At 39.6% G+C, this 25,781-nt stretch overlaps 2 protein-coding genes across 2 annotated transcripts; one reads left to right on the top strand and one right to left on the bottom strand.

Moving 5' to 3' along the window:
- Positions 1-1,416: 1,416 nt before the first annotated feature.
- On the top strand, positions 1,417-11,802 carry LOC120768371 (brain-specific homeobox protein). The gene is made up of 4 exons (XM_040095037.1): positions 1,417-1,950; positions 5,950-6,359; positions 6,608-6,910; positions 11,071-11,802. The coding sequence occupies exons 1-4, from the start codon at positions 1,544-1,546 to the stop codon at positions 11,646-11,648; spliced, it is 1,698 nt and encodes a 565-aa protein (XP_039950971.1). The 5' UTR covers positions 1,417-1,543; the 3' UTR covers positions 11,649-11,802.
- Positions 11,803-14,083: 2,281 nt separating this feature from the next.
- On the bottom strand, positions 14,084-17,833 carry LOC120768809 (mucin-17-like). The gene is made up of 3 exons (XM_040095561.1): positions 17,779-17,833; positions 14,298-17,704; positions 14,084-14,113 (listed from the first exon to the last, which is right to left on the bottom strand). Exons 1-3 carry the CDS (start codon positions 17,831-17,833, stop codon positions 14,084-14,086), a joined length of 3,492 nt encoding a protein of 1,163 aa, XP_039951495.1.
- Positions 17,834-25,781: the final 7,948 nt, after the last annotated feature.

Raw genomic sequence — 25,781 nt, forward strand, 5'->3', positions numbered from 1 at the left:
GATATTCTGACTGAACAATGTCCAATAGGGTCACTAAATATTTCCTTGAACGGTTTCTTCCAAAGCTGTGCGCAGAAAGGCGCCACTTTCTCTTCTATTGCCCATACTTCTTCTTCTTAATTGGCGTAGACACCGCTTACGCGATTATAGCCGAGTTAACAACAGCGCGCCAGTCGTTTCTTCTTTTCGCTACGTGGTGCCAATTGGATATTTCAAGCGAAGCCAGGTCCTTCTCTATTTGGTCCTTCCAACGGAGTGGAGGTCTTCCTCTTCCTCTGCTTCCCCCGGCGGGTACTGCGTCGAATACTTTCAGAGCTGGAGTGTTTTCATCCATCCGGACAACATGACCTAGCCACCGTAGCCGCCTATACTGAAATTGAATTATATTGGTAGACACACCTTTGGCGAATCCAGGAACGTCGCTGGGTTTGATTTTTACTGGCATGATAAGCTCAAAACATTTGGCGATCTAAGAGGATCTCGTATTTTACTTTTAAGAGTTTATGGTTTACCCAAGTGAGATCTATCGAATTTGGATCAACACTACGACCTAACCAAACCGATCTCAATAAGTTCAATTTAGTTATTCGAAGAAAATATTTCAGTTTTGGAAACTATCCTCGGTAAATTGAGGAATTATTTTATAATTTTAAACCGTGTATTTGAGCCAGATTCCTTCATATGGGTTGCCCTATTACTCAAATTGATTCCAATATACATACAATGTCAGAACGCAGAAGAGATCTCATAAGTTCTCACATATGTATACACATGAATCTATGTATGTACGTGGAAAAAAATAATAATAGCCCAGTTAAGGCTAAATTTCCTTGTTAATTTGAGAAAATTACTTGTAAACTGAATGGGGAAAATGCGGTATAGCAATGTGACTAAACGAGAAAATCGAATGCAGTGCAATGGCATGACACAGTGCGACAAGGATGCCAAATAAAGGACGAATATATGTTGACACGGCCGAAGCGTTGGCGCGTTGACGCATTGGTAGTGCTGAGTGGGTGTGTTCAAGCAGTCGGATAGAGCGCACACAGCAAGTGGGGTGGTTTCACGTTTGTTACTGTGATTGTTGTTATGCATGATGCTACTAACAACCGCTAGTGGACTAAGGTGGCTATGTAGAGTTTGAGTTGTGCCTTGGAGACAGCAATTTGCATGGTGATTTACTCGTAAAAGCACATAAGCGCATAAATCAAGACGTCGGGGAAGGGTTGTTTCCGATACATACGACTCTTAATGCTGCACGGATGCTTGCTGGTGGTGGGTGCAATGGCTGCAACGGCAACACCATAATGCAAGTCAATGTCGTAGATTAGAGTGATTTACGGTTGTTGTGCGGTGATTGAACGGACAAAACGCGCTCAACTGTCGACGAATGCGGTACGCGCGACTGTCAACCTGTCGAAAGTGGATTTCTGAAGTTTAACAGTGTTGCTACTACAAACGCGCATTATAAAATATCAAAAAGTTAACAATTATTAAAAATTATAGAATTATTAAAAACTTACTATAAAAGAAATTCCAAAAAATGTCCATACAAGTTAGTGAGCGCGTGACAGCTTCGCCGTCGCATGCGCTTGTGTCCGCCGCCAATAGTGCGGGTACCGTTAGTCATAGTACCGTCGGCGGCGCTGGCAATAAGCAGCAATCCGCTACAATTGTCACCGCAAAGACACCTTTCTCCATCGAACATATTTTGTGTCAAAATTTAAACAACAATAATAATACTAGTAATAATCACAACAACAATATTAATAACCACAACAGCAACAGTAAAGTGAAAACGGCAATTGGAAAATGTGCCAAAAGTAATTGTGATAGTGACAAATTGCGGCAGCAACAGTCGTCGCAACAACAGCAACACCATCAAAAACATTCCCCCATACATGCATTGGATGACAACGAGGAATATACACGACTGGTGACGCAACAACGGTAAACTTTCAGTGCAAGCAACATTAGAATATTTCAATTTGCCGTCGGACCTTTTACAAATTTGGTTTGCTTTAATTTTACAAGCTTTACAGGGTTGAGTTGTATTATAGAATCGTAGACGTCACCTTTCAGAAATTGCGTTATCATAAATTTGGAGTCTCCCTGAAGTGTTTTTTTAAGTTTTCGAATAAGTTGCATTGCCGATCTTTTTAAATGCCTCAATTTCCCAACAAAGGGGCTTCTCTCCAAGTTCGAAATAATCATAGGAACCTATTAGGAAAATGAGGTTTGTGTGCCACTCAGAACTCTGCTGAATTATTTCTCGGTTCTATTTCAATTCCGTTCGCGAGAAAAAAAATTAATCCTTCAAAACTTTGATAGCGTCTCTGAAAAGCCGTTTGAGAATTCTTTGGTTGCCTTACCGATCATTTCAAACGGTTTAAATTACCAGTTCTTCGATTTGGAAATAATCTTAGGAGTCTGTCGAGAGAATGAGTTGGGTGTTCCACCTTTGAGCTCACATTTCTTTGCAATTATTTCTCGGTAATCGGAATCTCCGAGGAGCCTCTGCTCAATTAGATCGTTAAATTAAGAAAGTTGTATTGATAGTCTCGATAATATCCTGTAGAGACAGTGCAGTGAAGGACCTTTGCGCAAATGCCGACGGAGTATTGTATTCTCTTCCATGTTATATATTACGCCAACGGTATTTCAAATTAGGGTTGTGACTCTAGATTTAGCTTGATAAGCATAGAAAAAATTTAAAGAGGTTGTTACCAACATGTCCTTTGCGAGTAGATGCGACAGAGGATAGGGCACAATAGATCTTAGATCGCAGTGCAAACCTCAATAAAATTCTATTCTGATCAATTCAACCATCAGATGAAATAAAGTCAGTTTGTGATCAAAATCTGCATGAAAACCTTAAAAAAATATTTTCTAAGGAAGACCAAACGTAATTTTTCACTCCAAAAAACTTCATAGACCTGAACAATAGATTTTATAACTTATAAAAAACATAGAAAGCAACAGACCTTGAGTTATTGCAATACATATTTGGTATTCAAAGACTCAGAGAAAATATAATACTTTGATTTCATTCATTTTTTTTGTGGCACCACTTTTCTGTCCGATCGCTAATTGGTCGAAGAAAATTCCGCATCAAAAACAAAATTTTCAGATTTATATCTGGTAAATGGACATAATTGAGCAGAATCCGAGCCTATGCGAAGTAGTTGAGCTAGTTCATAAACTCCAATATGTAAAGCTTGCGCAAACAGTGGTAAACCTCAACATAAATTCACAAAGGAACATCTGTGGTCGCCAGGGTGTGATACACTGAAGAGGGATCGATAGTGAGGCCACAGAATCTGTTAAAATTCAAGCGTATTCATTCTAAAGGATATCTATTCGGCATGGGCCTAATAACTGAACTCCAACTGGTATCGCAAAGGACCAAAACTGCTCTATGCGTGGCTCATTGACCTACCAGACTAACCTAACCTCACCTAGGGAAGAAGTATTTATTAAACAAAAAGCTATAGAATAATAGGGAAAATGTAAGTCTAAATTCTTAGAAAAATGTGTTAGGATAAATAAAAGACGGTATGCTAATATAGCATACATCCAAAGCCGAGAGCATGTTGGATTTAAATCTTGTTTGTTTCCAAATTTGTAGTTATGTATATCCGTAGAAGTAGGTTATTTTGTAATAGTCCGCGACAGGGAGTGAAAAATTTAGATTTTACTAGCGGCGTGAAAAGAATTTATTTTTTGAAGTGGTCAGTGGCAAGCTCGACCGCACACAAGTAACTGTTAGACATCAAATCGACGCCGAAAGAAATAATTGTGGTATGTATCCATCAAAAAGCTGCACAAATATTACTAAATTCTTAGTTCTAGTCCATAAATGTGGATAAAAAGTGAAGCCAAGCTGTGAAACTTATGTTTCTAAGACACAGAGTCTGGGTAGTTCGTTAGTACTAAGTAACCAATGTCCCGAACGGCACAAAGTCCTTGTTCGTTTGTAACAAGTAGCTATGGGTCCAAAGAGTTTTTTGCAAAAAGAACTTGGCAAATTCGATACTTAAATAATAGTCATAATCGGAAAGATAAGCGAAGTAAAAAAAAGTGTGAAGATTTAGATGGAAACGCTAAGAAAAAGCAGTTGAATACAGTTGAAGCACCGAAGTCGAAATAAATTATGTGATGTTAGATTCTAAAAAGAAGAAGAAGAAGAGACATATGTGACCTGGTCTACGAAAATCGGGCTTAGGTGTCAAAAAAAGGAGAACAATTAATGAGATAACGAGAAACTGACGATTATTTTTAACAGCTTTTCTCAGAAAACTAGTTTTCGCACGTTAGCCCCCTTTTCGTAGACCAGGTCACATATAAAGAAAAAATCCCTATCTTACTTTTTTTCCCATTTCCGAGGAATCTTCGAAATCCACGAAGAATATTAAGTTAACAAATTCTTTTTTATAAACTAGTTGAGAATTTCGAACTTATCTGCTTTGATTTGAAGAGTTTAGTACCCAGAAGAAAGCTTTGGAGACCCTATAAACGTGACGACCATAGTCGATTCATCCATTTCCTCCGATATCGGAGCACTATAGTATATACATAACTACCATATAAACCGAACGATCAAAAGCAAGTTCTTGTATGAAAACCTTTTTTTTATATTTTAACATATCTTTTTCTTCGCTGTAAACTCCGAACATATTCTTTAGACCGGACCACATTATTATATCTTCTTCTTCTTTACTGGCGTAGACACCGCTTACGCGATTATAGCCGAGTTAACAACAGCGCGCCAGTTGTTTTTTCTTTTCGCTACGTGGCGCCAATTGGATATTCCAAGCGAAGCCAGGTACCTCTCCACTCTCCAACGGAATGGTGGTCTTCCTCTTCCTCTGCTTCCCCCGGCGGGTACTGCGTCGGATACTTTCAGAGCTGGAGTGTTTTCGTCCATTCGGACAACATGTCCTAGCCAGCGTACCTGTCTTTTAATTCGCTGAACTAAATATGTCAATGTCGTCATATATCTCACATAGCTCATCGTTCCATCGAATGCGATTTTCGCCGTGGCCAACGCGCAACAGACCATAAATCTTTCGCAGAACTTTTCTCTCGAAAACTCGCAACGTCGACTCATCAGTGGTCCAGGCCTCTGCACCATATAGCAGAACGGGAATAATGAGTGACTTATAGAGTTTTGTTTTTGTTCGTGGAGAGAGGGTTTTGCTTCTCAATTGCCTACTCAGCCCGAAGTAGCACCTGTTGGCAAGAGTTATCCTGCGTTGGATTTCCAGGCTGACATTGTTGGTGGTGTTTCTTACAAAGATTGACGGAAATTATCTACAACTGTTTTTGACCGGAGATATTTCGTCTTGCCTTTTATGACTGGCATCAACAGCCGTTATACAAAACTGAGAGCGAACGTCAGACGAGAGATTTTCCATATTTTTGCAACGACTGTTTGTTTGATGACAGGAGATATTGGGCTTTGGACTGGCCAATCCAAAAGACAGAAACGTGTATTTCATAAATTTCCATTTGGCATGAAGTCGAAAGCACATTGTTCCATGTGGTTCATTAAAAAAAAGTAAGGACTCAAAATTGTCCATTTTTCTGTTGATTCTTACGACCGGACCTACACTATGCCAGACCATAATATTTTCGCCACTATGCTTTAGCGTCTTCTGAGTGAACCAAGGACTGTATTTTTCGCGCTTAGAGCAATGGATAAATATTCTGTTTTGGTTCTATCCTGTTTTTTTCATCACTTCTCTTCGAATTTTTCCAAAAAACTATCAAATCAAGTTCTTATATCGGAAACTTTTTTGTTTGAGAAATTATCTTCACAAAACTTAATTCGCGAACTTTATTGTCAACCAACCATGCACATACATTCATTTAATAAATAAATAATTAAAAATTAATAATGCCACAATAGCAGCTCAAATTTTGTTTCTCTCACTTCCCTCGTTACAGCTTCAAACAGGGCGAACGTGCTAATTTGTCCGGAGCTTTGACCGCACCGTCTTCTATATCATCCTCTTCGTCCGCTTCACTGCCATCGCCAACCATATTAACCAATGCAACGCATGGAAATCAAGGCAACAACAACAGCAACACCAACAACACAATAGCACCGGTACCAACACATCAAATTAGTCCACCGACAAGCAACTATTTACCGCAAGCAGCACAACAAGTGTCTGCAGCACCGCCACCACCACCTCCATCACTACCGCCGCCACCGCCACAACATCCACATCCAGCTTCGGTGCTGTACCCAAGTGCGGCATACAGTGACCATGGTTTCTTACAGATGACGCTCGGCTACTTGTCACCATCGTCGGGTGCCTACAAATCAGTGGACCCTTATTTTCTTTCGCAGGGTAAGTTTGCATGCAAAACACACATGCCAATAATATAATTAACACCGCATGCAAATAAATAGTAGCTGTCAGTTTGAAAAATCTCTACACAAATTAGAGACACCAAACTTTTTCGGGTGTTTGACCGAACGAAATTCAATTATGCAACTTAAATACAAAAAAATAAACACATGCACCCCTATTTATCAATATGTATATCGGAAAATGTTTAAGTTGTTGTCGCTATTTATATGCCTTCATTTTTCCAGCAAGTCTTTTCGGTGGTGGACACCTCTTTGGCGGCGCCGGTTGTGTGCCTGAACTGGCTTTAGGCTTAGGTATGGGGGTGAACGCGTTGCGTCACTGTCGTCGCCGCAAAGCGCGCACGGTCTTCAGCGATCCACAATTATCAGGGCTGGAGAAGCGTTTCGAAGCTCAAAGATATCTTTCGACGCCGGAACGTGTGGAGTTGGCAACCGCTTTGGGTCTAAGTGAGACACAAGTGAAGACATGGTTTCAGAATCGGCGCATGAAGCATAAGAAACAGCTGAGACGGCGAGACAATACTAATGGTGAGTACTTTAATAAACTTTTGTTGGGTATAGATAGAAACCCAGTATTGTTAAAAGCGTTTCATACACAAGTAGATCTAGTAGTCTATCCCCTTATATGTACCTACAGCACTGACGGACGGCAGCGTTAACTGCATTAATCCGGATTAATTACGGAATTAGTGAAGATAGCTCTGTTGCAGACTCCCATTTAATCCTCAAAGTTTTGGAGAGTTAGCTGCATTTTCGTTGGCAACATTGTCAAAAATTGCCAATTTTAATCTACTCTAAATAAAAAATAGAAAACATTGACAGTTGTTTTTCAAATCTTCATGATGTGATGTTATGATGCAGTTTTAAAAACAACGTATTGATATGTTTTTGTAATAAAAAATGTTTTTGTAAAAATAGGTCAGCTAACAACCGCAATGTTTATCTTCTATCCATTTTCATTAATAATATTATAAAAATGACGTTTACGAAAGTTTCAAACTCGCATAGCTGCCGTTTGTCACCTACAAATTTGGATCTGATTAAGTGTGTAGTTAATCCGGATTAACGCTGCCGTCTGTCAAAGTTATTAAGGACTTTAATTAAGGACTGAATTTTGAACTTTTGTCTTCGGGAATATGAGATTCAAAATTTTAACATTTTGCCTTATCGTAACAATTATGGTGTTTATTAAAAGTTTCTCTTCTTCCGATCTCAAAAATTCGAAAAATCGAACGATATAGCACGCTTTGGTTGAAGATCGCCGGACAGTCGGTATCACAAGTTCGGATTAAAACGCCAATAATCCTTTAAAGAACTCAAGCAATTTGAAATGTTCCCAAGTGGTTACGACTTCCCGGGGATAGATTTTGGATTGGACCATAATAATAGCTGCTTTTAACTTTCAGTATTTTGACAGTAGTTCGTCAAGAGAAGTGACATGCCCGCCACCGTTTTCTCATATTCCACTTCTGCTTGAAGGGCGTTAATGTAGACTCTTCAATATTTTCTTCCCTTTTTTACATATTTGTTGTTACTTTGCCTTCAAAATCTGAAAGTAATAAAATTTATCTTCTTCTTTTTTATTGGCGAAGACTTTACGCGGTTATAGCCGAATTTACGAGAGGGCGCAGTCGTCCTTTTCACTGTTTGGCGCCAATTGTAGCCAGGTCCTTCTCCACCTGGTTTTTTCGACGGAGTGAAGTTTTTTCTCTTCTGCTTCCCCGGGCGGACACTGCGTCGAATACCTTCAGAGCAGTAGTGTTTGATCCATTCGGACGACTTAACGCAGCCAGCGTACCCATCTCTTAATTCGCTGAACTATGTCTATATGTCTGGAGATATTTCGCCTTGCCCAGATTCACTACCAGACCCATTTACTTCGGCGAGGCTGTTATGACCAACGATATATCGATGTCATCGGCGTACGCCAGCAATTGTGCACTCTTGTAGAAGATTGTAGCCTCACTACTCAGATCTGCAGCTCGAATTATTTTCTCCAGCAGTAGGTTGAAGAATTCGCTCTATACGGCGTCGCCTCGTCTGAAACCTCAATTGGCATCGAACGGCTCGGAGAGGTTCTTCCCAATCCTGTCGGAGCTTTTGGTATTGCTCAACGTGGGTTTACACTATCGTATTGGTTTTGCGAAGATACCAAGTTCAGACATAGCGACATAAAGGCAGCCCTGTTCGTTCCAAAGTATGTCGCTCATCAGAGGCTGCTTTCTTCTTTTCATTGGGAGTGTTTTTTACGTGGCGGGTCCCAAACCCAGCGCACAACCCTGAGTGGTATTTTTCGTCTACCCAGAAGATACATACATATATAAAAGAATCGTTTTTGGCTACTCCCAAGTGAATGGCGCTCAGAGAACTTGCCTCACTTGCGTGAATTTCTACACATGGCTAGATCCTTTGAATATATACTGGTTGCTCTTTGAACTGGCCAGTTATTCGGGTGAGCTTTAAATCGCTAAAACACTTCAAATTCAGGACGCCATATTAAATGTGATCGTATGTTGAAATCATCTTTTTTGTGGCATTGTAGTAAATTGTCGACCATTTCATCATCCGTATTTTATAAGGAAGAGATCCAAAGTTTAAATGGTTATAAATCTCATAGAGTTCTATCGAACCACTGCTGACGTCATCTTGTGTTGTTCTGATAGAACACAATCTTATTTCCTATTGGCCAAAGCTGACTGCTTCTGGGAAGTTGCTGCTTCAGACGGTCCAATTGCTGACCTTTGATATGTTAATTTTATTGCGATTCAGTGACTTACATATGGTCCATAATGTTTTCCTACGTGAACTCATGTGACACCCACATATCGAGGTATTTTTGTATTCAGCCTTGTTTTATTGGTTCCAAACGGGTTTCTGTGAAATGTTTAGGTTCCGGGCAATGGGAATAGTGCTCACATGACGGTTAGGTTCGAAGATTTACATTTTTTTTATCGACAATTAGTTTTCAAGAGCGTTTTGCATCTTTCGTTGAAATTACCAGAATTGAATTGACGGAACCAAATTTGCGCTTGATTGGCTCTCACAGTATCAGAACCACAAACACTATTCGCATTTTCGGCAAGCCGACTTTATCGACTTTCGACTTTATCGAAAAAAACTGTAAACTACGGTGTATTTGCTCTTTGTTGGTGTTCATCTTTGACGCGTTCTCAAACAATTCAGAGTCAAGCAATCACACTAATGTCTGAGAAAATATTTTATTAGAAAATCCTATTTTTCTAAGGTCATTACCCTTGCGGGCAGGGGTAGAGTTTACCTGCGGTAAGGTATGCTTGTCGTAAGACTATGTCTGTTATTTTATTGGCCTCGAAATTTCAGCATTATCTTGTCAGAAATAGCTTGAACTGATATTATAGACTTTAAATAAGATTCGTTCTAATGAAAAGACATTTGAAGTTCAAGCGACAAATGTCACCAGTCATTAAGTTTGATGGCTGCTCAACTGGTAGTAGCAGAAGCTACAAATTCTGACCGGAGACTTAAATTTTGTACCACGGGGAGCAGTTAGCCCTTGGAGTTCGTTCCAATCATTAAGTTTGGCACTTTGGGGAGATTCGTGGTGGTTCTGGTTTAAACTTAAAAGCAGTTAGAATTGAAAATTCAATTCAGTGTGGAGTCGCACTGCGGCCGGGCTCCGGTTGTGGTTGATCTCGAACCCGACTAAAGTGGAAAAGGTTTCCCTTACTCATGTAAAAACATAACGAGTGTTGTTTTCCAACGCCATATAGCGCAATCCGAACGCACTCACACATTGAGAGATACAGTTGAGGCCCGCTAATCCGGATCATTTAAAACCGACCCCTATCCGGAATATAAGGTAATCCGGATTACCAAAGACATATCAGAACTATGTATTAGGAAAAAATATTTATAAATTTCTGTTTGTTTATTATAACAAATAATACACTTGTTCCAAAAAAAAACAAAAAAAACTTAAACCAATAAAGCATAAAAGCGAATGTAGTGAATAATAAACATGTGATCCGGATTAGAGAATACGGATAGAGAATGTCTGTCCGGATTACAAGGAATCCACAGTGGAATCCGGATTAGGCCATGTCCGGATTAGCGGGCCTCTAGTGTACAGAGTATTAAAGATATTTATTTGAAATTTTGGAATTTTTTTCTTACTACACCTAATATTAACAACTGATATGAGACGAGTGGGTGTTTAAATAGGGACCTTATATATTTCAATCTTGCCCTTTTTCGTTTTCTTAAATATAATAAAATTTTGAAACGCAGTATTTACGAACCATATGTCGTTTAGTACTAATTTGACACCATCTCCTATTCAAAACGTCTTAAAAGCTTCTCAAATTTCCAAAAACAATTTCATAATTTAATCGAATATGGTTGAACGGTATGGCAGCACGTTCATAGCGGTCAAACGAAGAAACTTCAAGTTCTTACACTTGCCTTTCCAATGTAGAAAAAGAGAAAAAAATTACCACAAAAGTTTGAGAATATTGTCTTGGTACTTTGGAAACTCAACAAAACTTTTCTTGTCCAACAACGTTGCACTGCTGCAGCCAATTAAATTGACAATATTTCACATAATTTCATTTACGAAAACTCCAAGGAAGTACAATGAAAAACTTTCTCTACAACTGCAACAATAATGTTAAAATTGTTTCTTTATCTTTTGTTTGGCATTCCATTCGCAGAACCCGTTGACTTTTCACGTTCGGACGGCAGCGGCAGCAGCAGCAGTCACAGTGCAAAGAGCAGCAATAATGCGACGCTAACAAATGCCAGTAGCCACACCAACAACAATAACAACAACAACCACATGCAACAGAGCTCGAGTAACAGTAATAATGGCACGGACAATATAAATGGCGTTGAAAAGGCATTTGCCGCGCAGGCTTATGCGCGCGAACAGCAACAACAACAGCAACACGCAACGCATTCACAACAAAGTATACACCCACACGCGCAGACACTTCCAACACACTTGCAATTACGTGGCAACACTAATACTTGTAATAATGGCAGCGACTCGCTGGGTGGTGGCGGCACGCATTCCCAACTGTTGCATGGCGGTCACAATGTTGCGTCGCATCAGCAACATTTACAAATGTTGCGCAATATTTCAGGTGGTCAGTTGGAGAATGCAATGGGCTTTCTGCAACATGATTACTCCACGGACGATTACTCGGATGTGGATGATGACGAGGAGGAGGATGATGACGGCAGCGACGTGGATATTGTCGGCGATACGAAGCTCTATCACCTGACATAATGTGCGTCATATAGTATATAGTAACGGATGTGAGAGGGAGAAATGTAATTTAATTTTGAAAAGAACACAAGTTTGAACTTCCACTTCTAGAATTTAAATAGGAAAGTATAATATTTTTTCCTAAATCCTGTAAATAATTGATGTACGAAAGAACACTATAAGTTTTAGAATAAAAATAAAATACATAAAGTTAAAATTCGAACTCGAGGGTGAAGACCTCGCTAGTATTCTTTTTATCAATCTAATCTCAGAAGAAGTGGCGAAGCCATTTGCAAAACAATTGGCCCAACTGCTTTTCCACCATGAATTGCCTAAACACCGTTGTCGATCTCACTTGAGGGTACCTAAATATGTTAACCAAGTGAGCATATAGAAATGGATCAGCCATAAATCCAAATAAAACTGAACAAGTTTGTTTAACTAGGAGGCACAAAACACCTGAAGTTACTCTCCTCTCGTTGGTAGCCTCTATTCCTCAACTGGTGGACAAAGTGAAGTACTTGGGGTTTATCCTTGATAGGAAGCCAAAAGATTGAGGAGAAGGTAAGGAAGGCATCGACCGTTATACGAGGAATTGCAATTGCGAAGATGTGTGACATTTCAACAAAGGTGGTGAAACTGTAGTTAATCCAACAATGTTTTATCTCACTGTTGTTTGATTGGGGGCGCAACTAAAACCGCACTGGGTAAGCAGTTGGAGCGTGTTCAAAGCGCGGCTCTCATCGGCATTTATGATGTACCAAAAATAGAGATATACATAGTTACCAAGTGCTTTGCGACAAAGGCTGATATTAGACTTAAGAAAGCTCGATATATGAGAGCACCGCACATTGACACACCGAAATTTGCAATTCTTTCCTTACAAACTACCGAGATCACTGTATCGTAAGACTTTCTACTTGGCGGTTTCTTCTCGACTTACACACCTACGACAAATTTGTGTGCTGTGGGCGAAGAAATTGTTGTAAAAGGGGCGCAGTAAGTTTTCTCTCAAGGGAGAGTAGGAGCTATCGGCTATATTGGCTTTGAGGTCGCTGGCTGTACGCTCAAAAGTAGTCAAGGAGTGCCATCAAGTTAGGAGTGTTCAGTACTGCTCTGAAGTTCCTTCAAAGAGGTGTGCATTCAATTCGATAGCCGATCGACTATACTTGCTTTGAAGTCGCTGGCTGTGCGCTCAAAATTAGTCAAGGAGTTAGCAATAGATTTATATGAGAGCTCGGGCCCAGCGGAATCGCTGGAAACTGAAAAGCCGATCAGCTAGCTAGAAAAGGCACCCTTACACAACTTCAACCGATTGGAAACGAGTCGGTTTTCCGATGTCGTCTTGGGTTTTAGCGGATCTTGTGGATCTCTACTAAGCTCGGCAAACGCTCAAAAACCAGAACTTGTGCAGCTGCGAAATCCTTCTGGACCACAGTGCACCGTTGGAGATCCTCGAAACTACTTGCTCTTAGCAAAGTCAATCTTACTGCAATTGTAGGTGCTCTGACTGGACACTGTTCCAAAAAATGCACTAAATACTTTGTGGGATGTACTTTGCCGAAGCTATTTGGAGAAAAGCGCGTTGGAACTTTCTTCTCTATTTCCCAGTCGATGAACTCAACTTCGGTGACTCCAGCTATGATTTATATTAACCGAATGAAGAAATTTTTGATAAGTTCAGAACGCTTCATCGATCTAAGAGGATATAGTGCTCCACTATTAGATTCCTGAGTAAAGCAAAGGACAAACATTGCAAAAGTGAAATCCTTTGATTAGGGTCAACCCTATGACGCAACATAACCTATACAATATCACAAGATGTCCGTTGTAAAACGTGATTAAGCATCTCAAATCTGCAAACGTGACTAACTCTAATATTAAATAATTCCTCTGAATGTTGAATGAAGTGAGAACCAGGGACCTGCAACCTTAAAACAACAGCAAATTGAATTCATTAATTTAACAATGACTACATCTGATATCGCTGATATTCCCACCTCTGTCATCGGTAGAAGCGGTCCGAACTATTTAAAAAAATCAACTTGTACATGGAAAAAAATTTCAATTTATTGATCCTTAAATCGTTTTTTTTATCGTATCTAGTGAAATATAACCACAAAATGATTTTGTCGATGGTTAAATAAAATGTAAACTAATTAGCCTCCAACACCTGATCTTAATATATATACAAATCTAGAGATTTATAAATAATATCTTAACAGAATATATAATAATTTACATGTGCATACTTGTATATATATTTACTTTTACTTTTCAAAATTTCATAAAAGTTGCATCTTATTATAAGCTCTGATTTTATCTGAGCTTGGCAATAAGTTGAGAGAATAAATCAAGAGGCGCTTTATCGGCGCAGCCTTGTGAGCAATCCGGTTGCTTACTGCCAATGGCATTACCGCTCTCTACAGATGAATATATCAACAAAGCCAGCGTCTTCACTCGTTGACAACAACCGCATTTGCATCCTGGTTTTGGATCACAAGGTTTAACTGTAGTGGGTACTGCTACGGAACTAGTTTCTGTACTTAAATCCCGTACGGTCGTGCTTGTAACTGGTTCTTCAGGTTGTGGAGTGCTTGGTTGCTCAGTTGCTACAGTGGTTACCTCAGGTTCAGGCTGAGTGGAGCTTTCACTTGGTTGCTCAGTTACTACAGTAGTTACTTCAGGTTCAGCCTGAGTGGAGCTTTCACTTGGTTCCTCAGTTGCTACAGTACTTACTTCAGGTTTAGGCTGAGTGGAGCCTTCACTTGGTTCCTCAGTTGCTACAGTAGTTACTTCAGATTCAGCCTGAGTGGAGCTTTCACTTGGTTCCTCAGTTGCTACAGTACTTACTTCAGGTTCAGGCTGAGTGGAGCTCTCACTTGGTTTCTCAGTTGTTACAGTGGATACTTCAGGTTCAGGCTGAGTGGAGCTTTCACTTGGTTCCTCAGTTGCTACAGTAGTTACTTGAGATTCAGCCTGAGTGGAGCTTTTACTTGGTTCCTCAGTTGCTACAGTAGTTACTTCAGATTCAGCCTGAGTGGAGCTTTCACTTGGTTCCTCAGTTGCTACAGTACTTACTTCAGGTTCAGGCTGAGTGGAGCTTTCACTTGGTTCCTCAGTTGCTACAGTGGATACTTCAGATTCAGGCTGAGTGGAGCTTTCACTTGGTTCCTCAGTTGCTACAGTAGTTACTTCAGATTCAGCCTGAGTGGAGCTTTCACTTGGTTCCTCAGTTGCTACAGTAGTTACTACAGGTTCAGGCTGAGTGGAGCTTTCACTTGGTTCCTCAGTTGCTGCAGTAGTTACTTCAGATTCAGCCTGAGTGGAGTTTTCACTTGGTTCCTCAGTTGCTGCAGTAGTTACTTCAGATTCAGCCTGAGTGGAGCTTTTACTTGGTTCCTCAGTTGCTACAGTAGTTACTTCAGATTCAGCCTGAGTGGAGCTTTCACTTGGTTCCTCAGTTGGTACAGTAGTTACTTCAGGTTCAGCTTGAGAGGAGCTCTCACTTGGTTGCTCAGTTGTTACAGTGGATACTTCAGGTTCAGGCTGAGTGGAGCTTTCACTTGGTTCCTCAGTTGCTACAGTACTTACTTCAGGTTCAGGCTGAGTGGAGCTTTCACTTGGTTCCTCAGTTGCTACAGTGGTTACTTCAGGTTCAGCCTGAGAGGAGCTCTCACTTGGTTGCTCAGTTGCTACAGTGGATACTTCAGATTCAGCCTCAGTGGAGCTTTCACTTGGTTCCTCAGTTGCTAGAGTAGTAACTTCAGATTCAGGCTGAGTAGAGCTTTCACTTGGTTCCTCAGTTGCTACAGTGCTTACTTCAAGTTCAGCCTGAGAGGAGCTTTCACTTGGTTGCTCCGTTGCTACAGTGGTTACCTCAGGTTCAGGCTGAGTGGAGCTTTCACTTGGTTCATCAGTTGCTACAGTAGTTACATCAGATTCAGCCTGAGTGGAGCTTTCACTTGGTTCCTCAGTTGCTACAGTGGTTACTTCAGGTTCAGCCTGAGAGGAGCTCTCACTTGGTTTCTCAGTTGTTACAGTGGATACTTCAGATTCAGTCTGAGTGGAGCTTTCACTTGGTTCCTCAGTTGCTACAGTAGTTACTTCAGATTCAGCCTGAGTGGAGCTTTCACTTGGTTCCTCAGTTGCTACAGTACTTACTTCAGATCCAGCCTGAGTGGAGCTTTCACTTGGTTCCTCAGTTACTTCAGATTCAGCCGGAGTGGAACTTTCACTTGGTTCCTCAGTTGCTACAGTAGTTACTTCAGATTCAGCCTGAGAGGAGCTCTCACTTGGTTGCTCAGTTGCTACAGTACTTACTTCGGGCTCATCATGTTGTGGAGGAATTACTGTTGAGTTAGTTGAAATGTTTACGGATTGAGGGGTGGTTAACTCTACTGAATCTGTAACTTGCGCCGAAGTATTATCCTCAGACTGTGTAGTGCTTACGATTAGACTTCCAGATTCAGGAGTACTCGCACTAGATTCTTCTGCATCGGGTATGTCAGCCTTGGTAGTGTTTACTGCAGATAGAGTCGTGCTCTCTTTCTGTAATTCTGCTTCTTCCGCTGATACTTCAGTGCTTGCTTTAGGATCTTCTGGTGTACTAGTTTCGACCTCAGGTTGAGTACTCGATTCCACCAAAGCTTCTGTTGTTTCCACTGGCACTTCAGTGCTTGTGTTGGGCTGTTCTGGTGTGCTAGTTTCGACCTCAGGTTGAGTACTCGACTCCACCGAAGCTTCTGTTGTTTCTACTGGCACTTCAGTGCTTGTGTTGGGCTGTTCTGGTGTACTAGTTTCGACCTCGGGTTGAGCAGTCGTCTCTACCGAAGCTTCTGTTGATTCTACTGGCACTTCAGTGCTTGTGTTGGGCTGTTCTGATGTACTAGTTTCGACCTCAGGTTGAACAGTCGTCTCTACCGAAGCTTCTGTTGTTTCTACTGGCACTTCAGTGCTTGTGTTGGGCTGTTCTGATGTGCTAGTTTCGACCTCAGGTTGAGTAGTTGACTCTACCGAAGCTTCTGTTGTTTCTACTGGCACTTCAGTGCTTGTGTTGGGCTGTTCTGGTGTGCTAGTTTCGACCTCAGGTTGAGCAGTCGTCTCTACCGAAGCTTCTGTTGTTTCTACTGGCACTTCAGTGCTTGTGTTGGGCTGTTCTGGTGTACTAGTTTCGACCTCGGGTTGAGCAGTCGTCTCTATCGAAGCTTCTGTTGTTTCTACTGGCACTTCAGTGCTTGTGTTGGGCTGTTCTGCTGTACTAGTTTCGACCTCAGGTTGAGTAGTCGACTCTACCGAAGCTTCTGTTGTTTCTACTGGCACTTCAGTTGTGCTTATTTCTGGTGTGCTGGTTTCGACTTTTGGTTGAGTTGTTGACTCCACTGGAGCTTTTGTGGATACTACGGGCACTGCAGTGCTTTTTTGAGGTGGTGTAGATTGTTGCGTGGTTGCTTCTGGTGCAACAGTGGTTGTTTGTGTTACTGGTTTACTAGGGTAAGGACGCTTGGTTGGTTTACATTTATGACAAGGTGGATGCCTGTCATGTTTTGGTGGTCGAGTTTGTTTGTCACATGGCGATGGTTTTCTTTTCTTTGACGAGTGATGTTTATCACATGGTGTCCGCTTATCACTCTTAGATTTGTGATGTTTGCCCCATGGTGTTTTTTTAGCATTTTTAGAAGAACGATGTTTATCGCATGGAGAACGTCCACTTCCTCCGGTTGGATATTGCGATTGTCCACTACCACCTCTATTCCATGAATAAGGATAACCTTGCCAATACCATGGTCCACCATATAAATTACCGCCCTGTCTGCGTGGATAATCAAAATTCCATGGAGACGGTTCTCTAGATGCTGTCGGCAGACTTGGTTGGTTTACTGGTGGGTTACTTTCCTCCACAGGAATACTAATTATATCGGAATAGTCACTGGGTTTTACAGGGAGTTGATCAAGTACTTTCGGAGGACTTGGCAATAGTGAATATGCAGATCCATATGAAGGTACACTTGGTCTGTCTGGTTTTGGGCGGTTGTTCAAATTAATTCCAAATGATCTGGAGTGTCTCGAACGATGGCCTAAAGATTATAAACATAAAGCTCACATTTTTAGATGTTTCTAAAGACTCGTATATTATTAAATCTCAACTTACCATTGCTGGTAGCTATCAAGCCGAATAAGAAAAAAGCCGCTGATAAGAACCTCATTTAACCAAATATATGCAGTTGTTGTCGGATTGAAGGCACGAAAACTACTTTGTCTCAAGTTAAAATTTCGCTAATTTATATTCGAAATAAGTAAGTAGAATTGGCGCACAATATTGTGGCCTAATGTTGACTTAACTCATTTATTTGCTCTTAAAAAGTACGTTCTTAAAACACTTGCGTATACTGTTTAGCACACAGTGCCTGTAGTATATAGCTGATAGCTGCGATATTTGACTACAAAGTGTTTTTGTTTAATCTCTGGCTCCAAAAATATACATCACTTCGTTTCTAACACAAATTTCTTTTGGTGAATTTCATTTTGAAATACGCAATTCCGCTGAGGTAGATTCAAAACCAAATGGCGTAAACGGCCGTTGGCGTAAGCGGCTGGTGGCGTAAGAACTGTTACCCTCATTTCATACACGTGCATAAGTTTTTAAGGATAGAGAACATATCATTTTCCATCTAACGAGTGAGGACGGCTAAATTTGGGATGTCATTACTATTCGAAAGATGGTGAATCGACTTTTTTAAAATTAAAAAAGTCTTTTAAAGCGAGTTTGTCTCTCGACAGAGAATTTAAAACCCCAGAAAAATTTTTTAGGATTTCTTCAGTCGTTTTGAGGCGACTTGGAATATTTAGGGTCCTCCATTTGGTGCATTATATTCTTCAAAAATAACTTCCTCTGCTTCCCCCATCGGGCCATAAATCTTCCGCAGATTTCCCCTTTGTTACAATATATTTCATAATAAACAAAAAAACAACGTTCACTTCGGTTGCAGCGAAGCTATAATACCATTCACAAATACCTAAGATATCTTACAAGAACTTGATTTTGATCGTCTAGTCATAAGGCAGCTATAAGTTATATTGATTTGATCTAAACACCAACATGGCCTTAGACAAATAATCATTGTCAAATTTTCGGAAAGACATCTCGTCAAATGAAAATGCTTTCATACAAGCACTTAAATCCGATCTTCCAATGGTTCGCTATGGGCGGTTCTAACAAATGAGCAGTTTATTGAGGAAAAAAGGATGTGCGTAAAATTTCTGATCGATATCTTAAACATTGAGGGACAAGTGCGCGTATATGCACAATCGGAGGCTATCAACTCGCCGTACTTTAATAAAGTATAAAGTTCTTTAGCCGAAGAAAACATTATGGCATTTCGAAACGAAATTTGAACTCGACTGTAGAATATTGGATGATCCCTAGAAACAGTCAGAAGGGATGCTCTAAATCTAACTATAGCTGACCAAGGCATTCAAGGTAAACTATTTTCTACCTTAGATTTAGGCGAATCAAATAAATATGCGTTCAAAACTATAACCAATCCAAAGAATGGGAACAAAACCGACCAAGATCACTCATACCCAGAACTGTTACAAAAAAATATTGTGTGGTAAACCTCCAGTTTATAGCTGCTTACGTATATCTTTACAATGTCTTCTTTAAAACCAAGAATTTTGATGGATCTAACACAGTTTATCTACAAGACAGACTTATGCCCGAAACTACTAAAGCAAAACGTTCCATTCAATGTTCAATATTTAATGTCCTTCGCTCCTTCAATAGAACGGATGATCTTGATTCTGATCTACAAGCTTTCAGTTGTTCCATGTACCAGAGAGTACCTTTCCTTTTCCTATCACCTGTCTCTCTTAAATTCCTTTCTTCGAATTCGTGGTGGATATAGCGTAACAGCTAATTAAATATATATATACATATATATATACATTAACACGTATTAAAAGTAAATACAACAGTTTTTATACGAAAACGTGAGAAATGCTAGTGCAAACCGGTATTTGCATATGTATGTAAATACTTATAAATAAATATATTTCTATCCGGAAAAAATGTCAAGAAAGTAATAAACACTGTTGAGGTGAAATTTAGCATAAGGTAACTAACATACCAACTTTCTTTTAGAAAGTTGTTAACTAAGTTGATTTTACCAGAGAGTTACCAGAGCAGAGACCGAAGAACTGTACTTAGACCGCTGGATCTTTGTAGTTAATATCTTTTGAACCATACGTATATGATAAACTTTAATAAAATGCTGTTGAACTTGAAAATGCTTCCATATTTCCTTTTCTTAGTTTAAACATTTAACATTTCAGTTAAACCATTTTGCAAATTATGGTAAGTACATCAAAACACCCACTAGAATTTAGTAATCTAGCGAACGAAGTTTTTGGTATTCCTAATACCACCGTCATGTGTGACAAATAATAAGAAATTGTTCTTACTGCGACCTGCAATCAGACATTGTTTTCAAATTCGAACGAAAGTAACATTTTGCGGTTTTACTCAGTAATGCAGAGGAAAAAAATACCTAACACTAAACCAAAAAAATAAAATCTCTGTCTGGTCTGTCGCAAAAGAAACAGGACTGTTAAAAAAAAACAACAAGAAATTAATATTTTTTAAAAGTTATATTTTTTTATACAAAGTAGTTTCCTTGTGCTTCGATACAGAGTTTAGCCCGGTCAATTAGCATTTCAAATGAGTGTTTAAGGTCATTTTTCGGAATGCTCTTGAGAATATCGGTCGCCGCCTTTTGGATAGCTGAAATGTCCTGAAACCAGTGTCCTTTCATGGGCAAATGAAGTTCTCCAAACAGGTAAAAATCACAGGGGGCCAAATCAGGTGAGTAGGGTGAGTGATTAATGGTTAATATGGAGTTTTTTTGTCAAAAAATCAGTGACAAGCGTCGACCGATGACACGGCGCATTATCGTGCAACAAGCGCCAGGACCCTGCCTCACGGTATTGTGGTCGAGCACGACGAATGCGTCACAAAAGACGCTTCATAACCCCAAGGTAAAACACAGCACTAATCGTTTGGCCAGTTGGATCGAGCTCTCGGTGTACAATACCCTCGGAATCGTAAAAACAAATCACTTTATTTTTGACTTCTGAAGACGACCAACTTCTGATCGTCACAGAGGTCCTCACGACCTTCTTGGAATCGCTTAAACCACACATGCACATTACTACGGGATAGGCACTGATCACCATAAACTTTTTTCATCATTTGAAATGTTTCAGTAAACGTTTTCCCAAGTTTAAAACAAAATTTAATATTTGCTCTTTGTTCAAAATGCATTTTACGACCGATGACCAAAAGCTGCTGTCACTTTTTGATCGATAACGTCGATTGTAGTTATCAAATTGTCTTAAAATTTTTACGAAATGTCAACAAGAGATCAAAATTTTTATTTCATATACCCACCAATGGGTCGCGCCACTATAAACAGTTATATTTAAAAAGTTCTGTTTCTTTTGCGACAGACCTTGTAGATAATAGTAAGCGGATATTCAGGTCTAGAAATTTGAAAAAATTGAAATTTTTTCATAACTCCATAATTTGGATATTCAAACATACTACTGTGAGTAAAAAATAGTAAGACTTTTCAATTTAGATTTAGCGCGAAAATCCATTCGTGGAAATATTTTTTTTCTAACGTAGTATAACTGTTAGTGATACCTGTGCCAAATGTCACATCAAAATAATCATTAGTGTTTAGTAAACGCTTGTCTTTCTGAAGTACATAAAGTGCATTCGGCGATTTTTACGATAAGTGAAATTATTCAACAAAGAAGTTCCATTAAATTTTGTGTGCGGAATCAAATGTCTGGTGTCGAAGCATTGAGAATGTTGGAAAAGGCCTTCGGTGATAATTGTTTCTAGCGAGTAAGTGTTTCTGATTGGTTCAAATTATTCAAAGAGGGTCGAGAAGACGTTGACGACGAACCACATCCGCGGCAGCCATCAACATCAACTGATGATCAATACTTTAATACAAGTAAGGAATTGGTGTTTGAGAATCGACAATTAACAGCAGAGATCTCACTGGCATCGTTGAAATATCGAAAGGATCAATAAAAACCATTTTGAAGGATCATTTGGGCCTAAGAAAAGTGAAAGCAAGATTGGTTCCAAAATCACACAATTTTTTCGAAAAACACCTGGATGTTATGAAACGTATAATTATTGGCGATGAGTCTTTGATCTATACTTAAGGCCTGGAAATAGAATATGTAAACTATTACTGTCAGCATAGGATTCACTCCGAAAACCAACTATAACACTGGGTCCACATATTCGGTACCTAGAATCTTGAACGGTTTTGGTTCGATTTACGTAAATTTATATCGAAAGGTGGCACACCTCATGTGCTCTATTCGTATTTAGTTTTATCCTGACATATTAATTCATTCTTGGTTTGTATGCTGGAAAGTGAAAGCTTCAAATGGAATTAAAAATTGTGTTATATGGGAAGTAGGCGTAATTGTAGTCCGATTTCACTCATTTTCACACTGTAACATAGAAATATTCGTCAGATACCGAATTTAGTTGAAATCGGTCGGGCAAGTCTCAAGATATGTGTTTTCACTTGAAAGTTGACGGTGGTACGCACATCTTCCAATTTTGACCCCGACTCCAATAAAGCCCCCATGCCAAATATAGTTTGACATCTTTTAGTGCACAGTTATGGTACTTTATACGTCTTCGGTTAATATCGTTTTGTATGCGTGGCAGTAGTCTGATTACGCCGAATTACGAAATTGTACTGTTTGTTGTAAAGGAAGATGCATACCAAGTCTTATCAAGAGATCTCAATTTTTATTCAAGCCACAACTTGCATGGACGGAGAGACAAATAGTCACCCGGATTTTGCCGTCATTTATATTTATATAATCCTATATCTATTATATTTATATAATCCTATATCTATACCATGATGCAAGAGTTTAAATATCAAATGTTTTTTATCACTTGCCAACAAAAAGGTCGTAATTCGGACCTGTAGACCAAAATACCCGCCTGAAGAACCACAATGTGGCAGGGGCCGATGGATTACTGTTCGAGCTGTTCGGCGGCGAATGGCTGACAAAGTGCAAGCATCAGCAAGATGTGGTCGGATGACAGCATGCCCGATAATAAGTTTGCACTGTCCAAAAAGAGTGACCCCACAATCTACGCCACTAACTGTTAAATAAGCCTTCTTAATTTCGCATATAAGGTCTTATCGCGCGTAGTGTGTGAAAGTCAACAAACTTATTATACCTTATCCGTGTGACTTTAGACCTGGAAAATCTAGTATCGACCAGATTTTCACCAAGCGCCAAATCTTGAAAAAGACTCGTCAAAGGAAGATCGACGTACAGCACCACTTCGTCGATTTTAACGCTGCCTTCGACAGCACGAAAAGGAACTGCCTTAATGTCGCCATGTCTGAACTTGGTATCTTCGCAAAGTAAATACGGCTGTGTAAACTGACGATGTTCAACACCAAAAGCGCCGTCAGGATAGGGTAGGACCTCTCCAAGCCGTTTGATACCAATCAGGGTTTCAGGCAAGGAGACTCCCTATCGTGTGACTTCTTCAATATTTTGTTGGTAGAAATAATATGAGCTGCAGAGCTAAATAGAAAAGATATAATCTTCTAAACGAGTGTACAGCTGCGTTTGCTCAACAATGACGCCGTTAGTTCTGCTTTCTCATCGCTGAATAAAGAAGCGAAGCGTATGGGTCTGGTTGTGAACGAGGACAAGACGAAGTAAGTCCTGTTATCAAGCAAACAGTCACACATTCGCGACTTGGTTCATCCGTCTCTCTTGACAGTCATAACTTGAACCATCTTGGAGCCAGTATCAACAACAACAACAACAATATCCAACGCAGAATATCTCTTGGCAACAAGTACTACTGTGGACTGAGTAGGTAATTGAAAAGTAAAGTAAACTCTACAAGTCCCTCATTATTCCCGTCACACTATATGGTGTGAAGACTCAAAAGCAAACGCCGGTGACGCTATAAAGTGTATATTTATATAAATGATGAGCTGATAAGCTGAATCGATTCGAAGGTTCGAATATCTGTCAGTCTGAATATTCGCGAATGAGTACCTAAGTTTTTACGATATCGACTTGATATTTCGCAAACGTCTTTTTCCACCAAGAAGCTGCTCATATGTTGGAACCGCCGACATCGGACTACTATAGCATATAGCTGCCATACAAGCTAAGCACTCGAACTCAAGTAATTGTATGGAAAACGTTTTTATTATATCAGATATCAGCGATCTTGTTTAAATCGCACCAATATAGAATATAGATTCCATTTAAACTGACCGAAAAAAATCAAGATATAACAGTTTATACCCTTTTGAGCTATAAAAAATGCATACATAAAGGGTATTAATTATAATATTGTAACATATCTCCACATTCAAGAGAGCTTATAATCTTCAATGAAGGATTCTACAACATATTTGTCAACATATGACAGAATCTAAACGAAAAGTACAAATAGTTAATTCTTACATAACATACTATAACTCTGTAGACGCCATAGTCGCTTTTAACGCAATCAAATAAGACGTCTTAGGCAAGTGTTTATTTAGCCGTTGTCAAATTTAAATAGTTGTTTGTTCTTCTATTACCGACAACTATCGCCACAACAATAAAAGACTGAACAAATAAATTATTTATTTGCGTATTTTCATTATTGCATTCTCATTGTAGATCTCAGATGTGCCTAAAAGTCACATTGTTATACAACAAATATATACATACCGTTGTTCCAATACTCCGAACTTTTTTGGACATACATACATACATATAATTCATTTAAAGCGTGAACAACAATAATTGTTTTCTTTCCAATGTCTTGAAATTTACACCTGAAAAATTGTTAGGGGGTTTTTCTTCATTACTTTAAAGGGAAGAAAGCCTCAACCGAAAGTAATTGTATTTTGGCGGAAGTTTATGATAAACATGCTCTAGCTGAGCTAATAAACCAAAACAGGTTTGCATAGTTTAAAAGTGGTGATTTCGGTATGGAAGGCGTAGAACGTCTTGGGCGGCTCAAAAAAGTTTGAATTCGAGGAACTGGATGCATTACTCTATAAAGATTGTTTCCAAATATAAGTAGAGCTCAAAGAATCCTTGGAAGTCACTCAAGCCGTCATTCAAGGCAATAATTTTCCATCCATATTTGGAAAACAGTAGCAAGAAATATTTTGCTTGAGCCGCTTTATAGCCCAGACCATGTCTCTTCTAACTATACCATTGGTTGCGGTCGGTGCAAAGCGCCTTCACTGGAATACAGTTCATATGAGAACTTCTTGTTCTTTATTTGCGTAAAGAATGCTTACGCAGTTTTAGCCGAGTTTCCAACAGCGCGCCAGTTGTTCTTCCTTTTAGCTGTTTGGCGCCAATTGAAAATTCCAAAGGTAGACAGCTCCTTTTTCACATGGTCTTTCCATTTTTTTATAATCACGTGTTCGCCATGGTACATGTGTAATGAAAATATCCATAAAGACCTTGGTATTTCTATGGTAAGGAAAGAAGTAGAAGACAGCAGAATTAAATATATATCTAAACTACGTGATCACCCAAACCCTTCGCCTAATGCTTTGGTACATTCCTGCAATCAAACACGCCTTAAAAGAAGAGATATGCCCGCGTACTAAGGAGCAATGTATCACCAAAACAGCTCAATCACTTGCTTGAGCGTGTCTAGTTTTTAAATAGATTTAAGATTTTATAACTTATTGTTAGGCTTTTAAAACAAAAAGCAGATTCAATAAATAAAAAAGATATTGAAACAAAAATATAGTAGGGGGAAGCATCGAAAGCCGGAGTGCGGAACTTTAATCCGCTATACCTAACTTACTTCCAACTCAGGACTCTCCCACGGAACCAACGGCGAGGTATTACTTCGTGGGAGAGACAAGACATTTAAGTCTCCTCTATTGCGCGGACTGACGGTCGCCTAGTCTGTTGAAAAGATCTCAGTTTGGTCATTATGAACGCTGACAGCTTTCCATTTATCAGTCGACTGACACATGAGTGTCGTTAAGTTGTCGACCGTAAAACTACCACCGAGTGTAGCTGTTCCCTTGTATTCGAAAATCGAGGGCAATGAAA

Source organism: Bactrocera tryoni, chromosome 2 (assembly GCF_016617805.1).
Source record: "Bactrocera tryoni isolate S06 chromosome 2, CSIRO_BtryS06_freeze2, whole genome shotgun sequence".
NCBI lineage: Eukaryota > Metazoa > Arthropoda > Insecta > Diptera > Tephritidae > Bactrocera > Bactrocera tryoni.

What these genes read in the sequence shown, in the direction of transcription:
- LOC120768371 (XM_040095037.1), top strand. Translation starts at nt 1,544, where the DNA reads ATGTCCATACAAGTTAGTGAGCGCGTGACAGCTTCGCCGTCGCATGCG. An exon ending in CGACTGGTGACGCAACAACG is followed by an intron (nt 1,951 to 5,949) that starts GTAAACTTTCAG and finishes CCCTCGTTACAG; the next exon opens with CTTCAAACAGGGCGAACGTG. An exon ending in ACGGCGAGACAATACTAATG is followed by an intron (nt 6,911 to 11,070) that starts GTGAGTACTTTA and finishes TTCCATTCGCAG; the next exon opens with AACCCGTTGACTTTTCACGT.
- LOC120768809 (XM_040095561.1), bottom strand. Translation starts at nt 17,833, where the DNA reads ATGAGGTTCTTATCAGCGGCTTTTTTCTTATTCGGCTTGATAGCTACC. An exon ending in CTTGATAGCTACCAGCAATG is followed by an intron (nt 17,705 to 17,778) that starts GTAAGTTGAGAT and finishes TATAATCTTTAG; the next exon opens with GCCATCGTTCGAGACACTCC. An exon ending in AACCTGAAGTAACTACTGTA is followed by an intron (nt 14,114 to 14,297) that starts GTAACTGAGCAA and finishes ATCCAAAACCAG; the next exon opens with GATGCAAATGCGGTTGTTGT.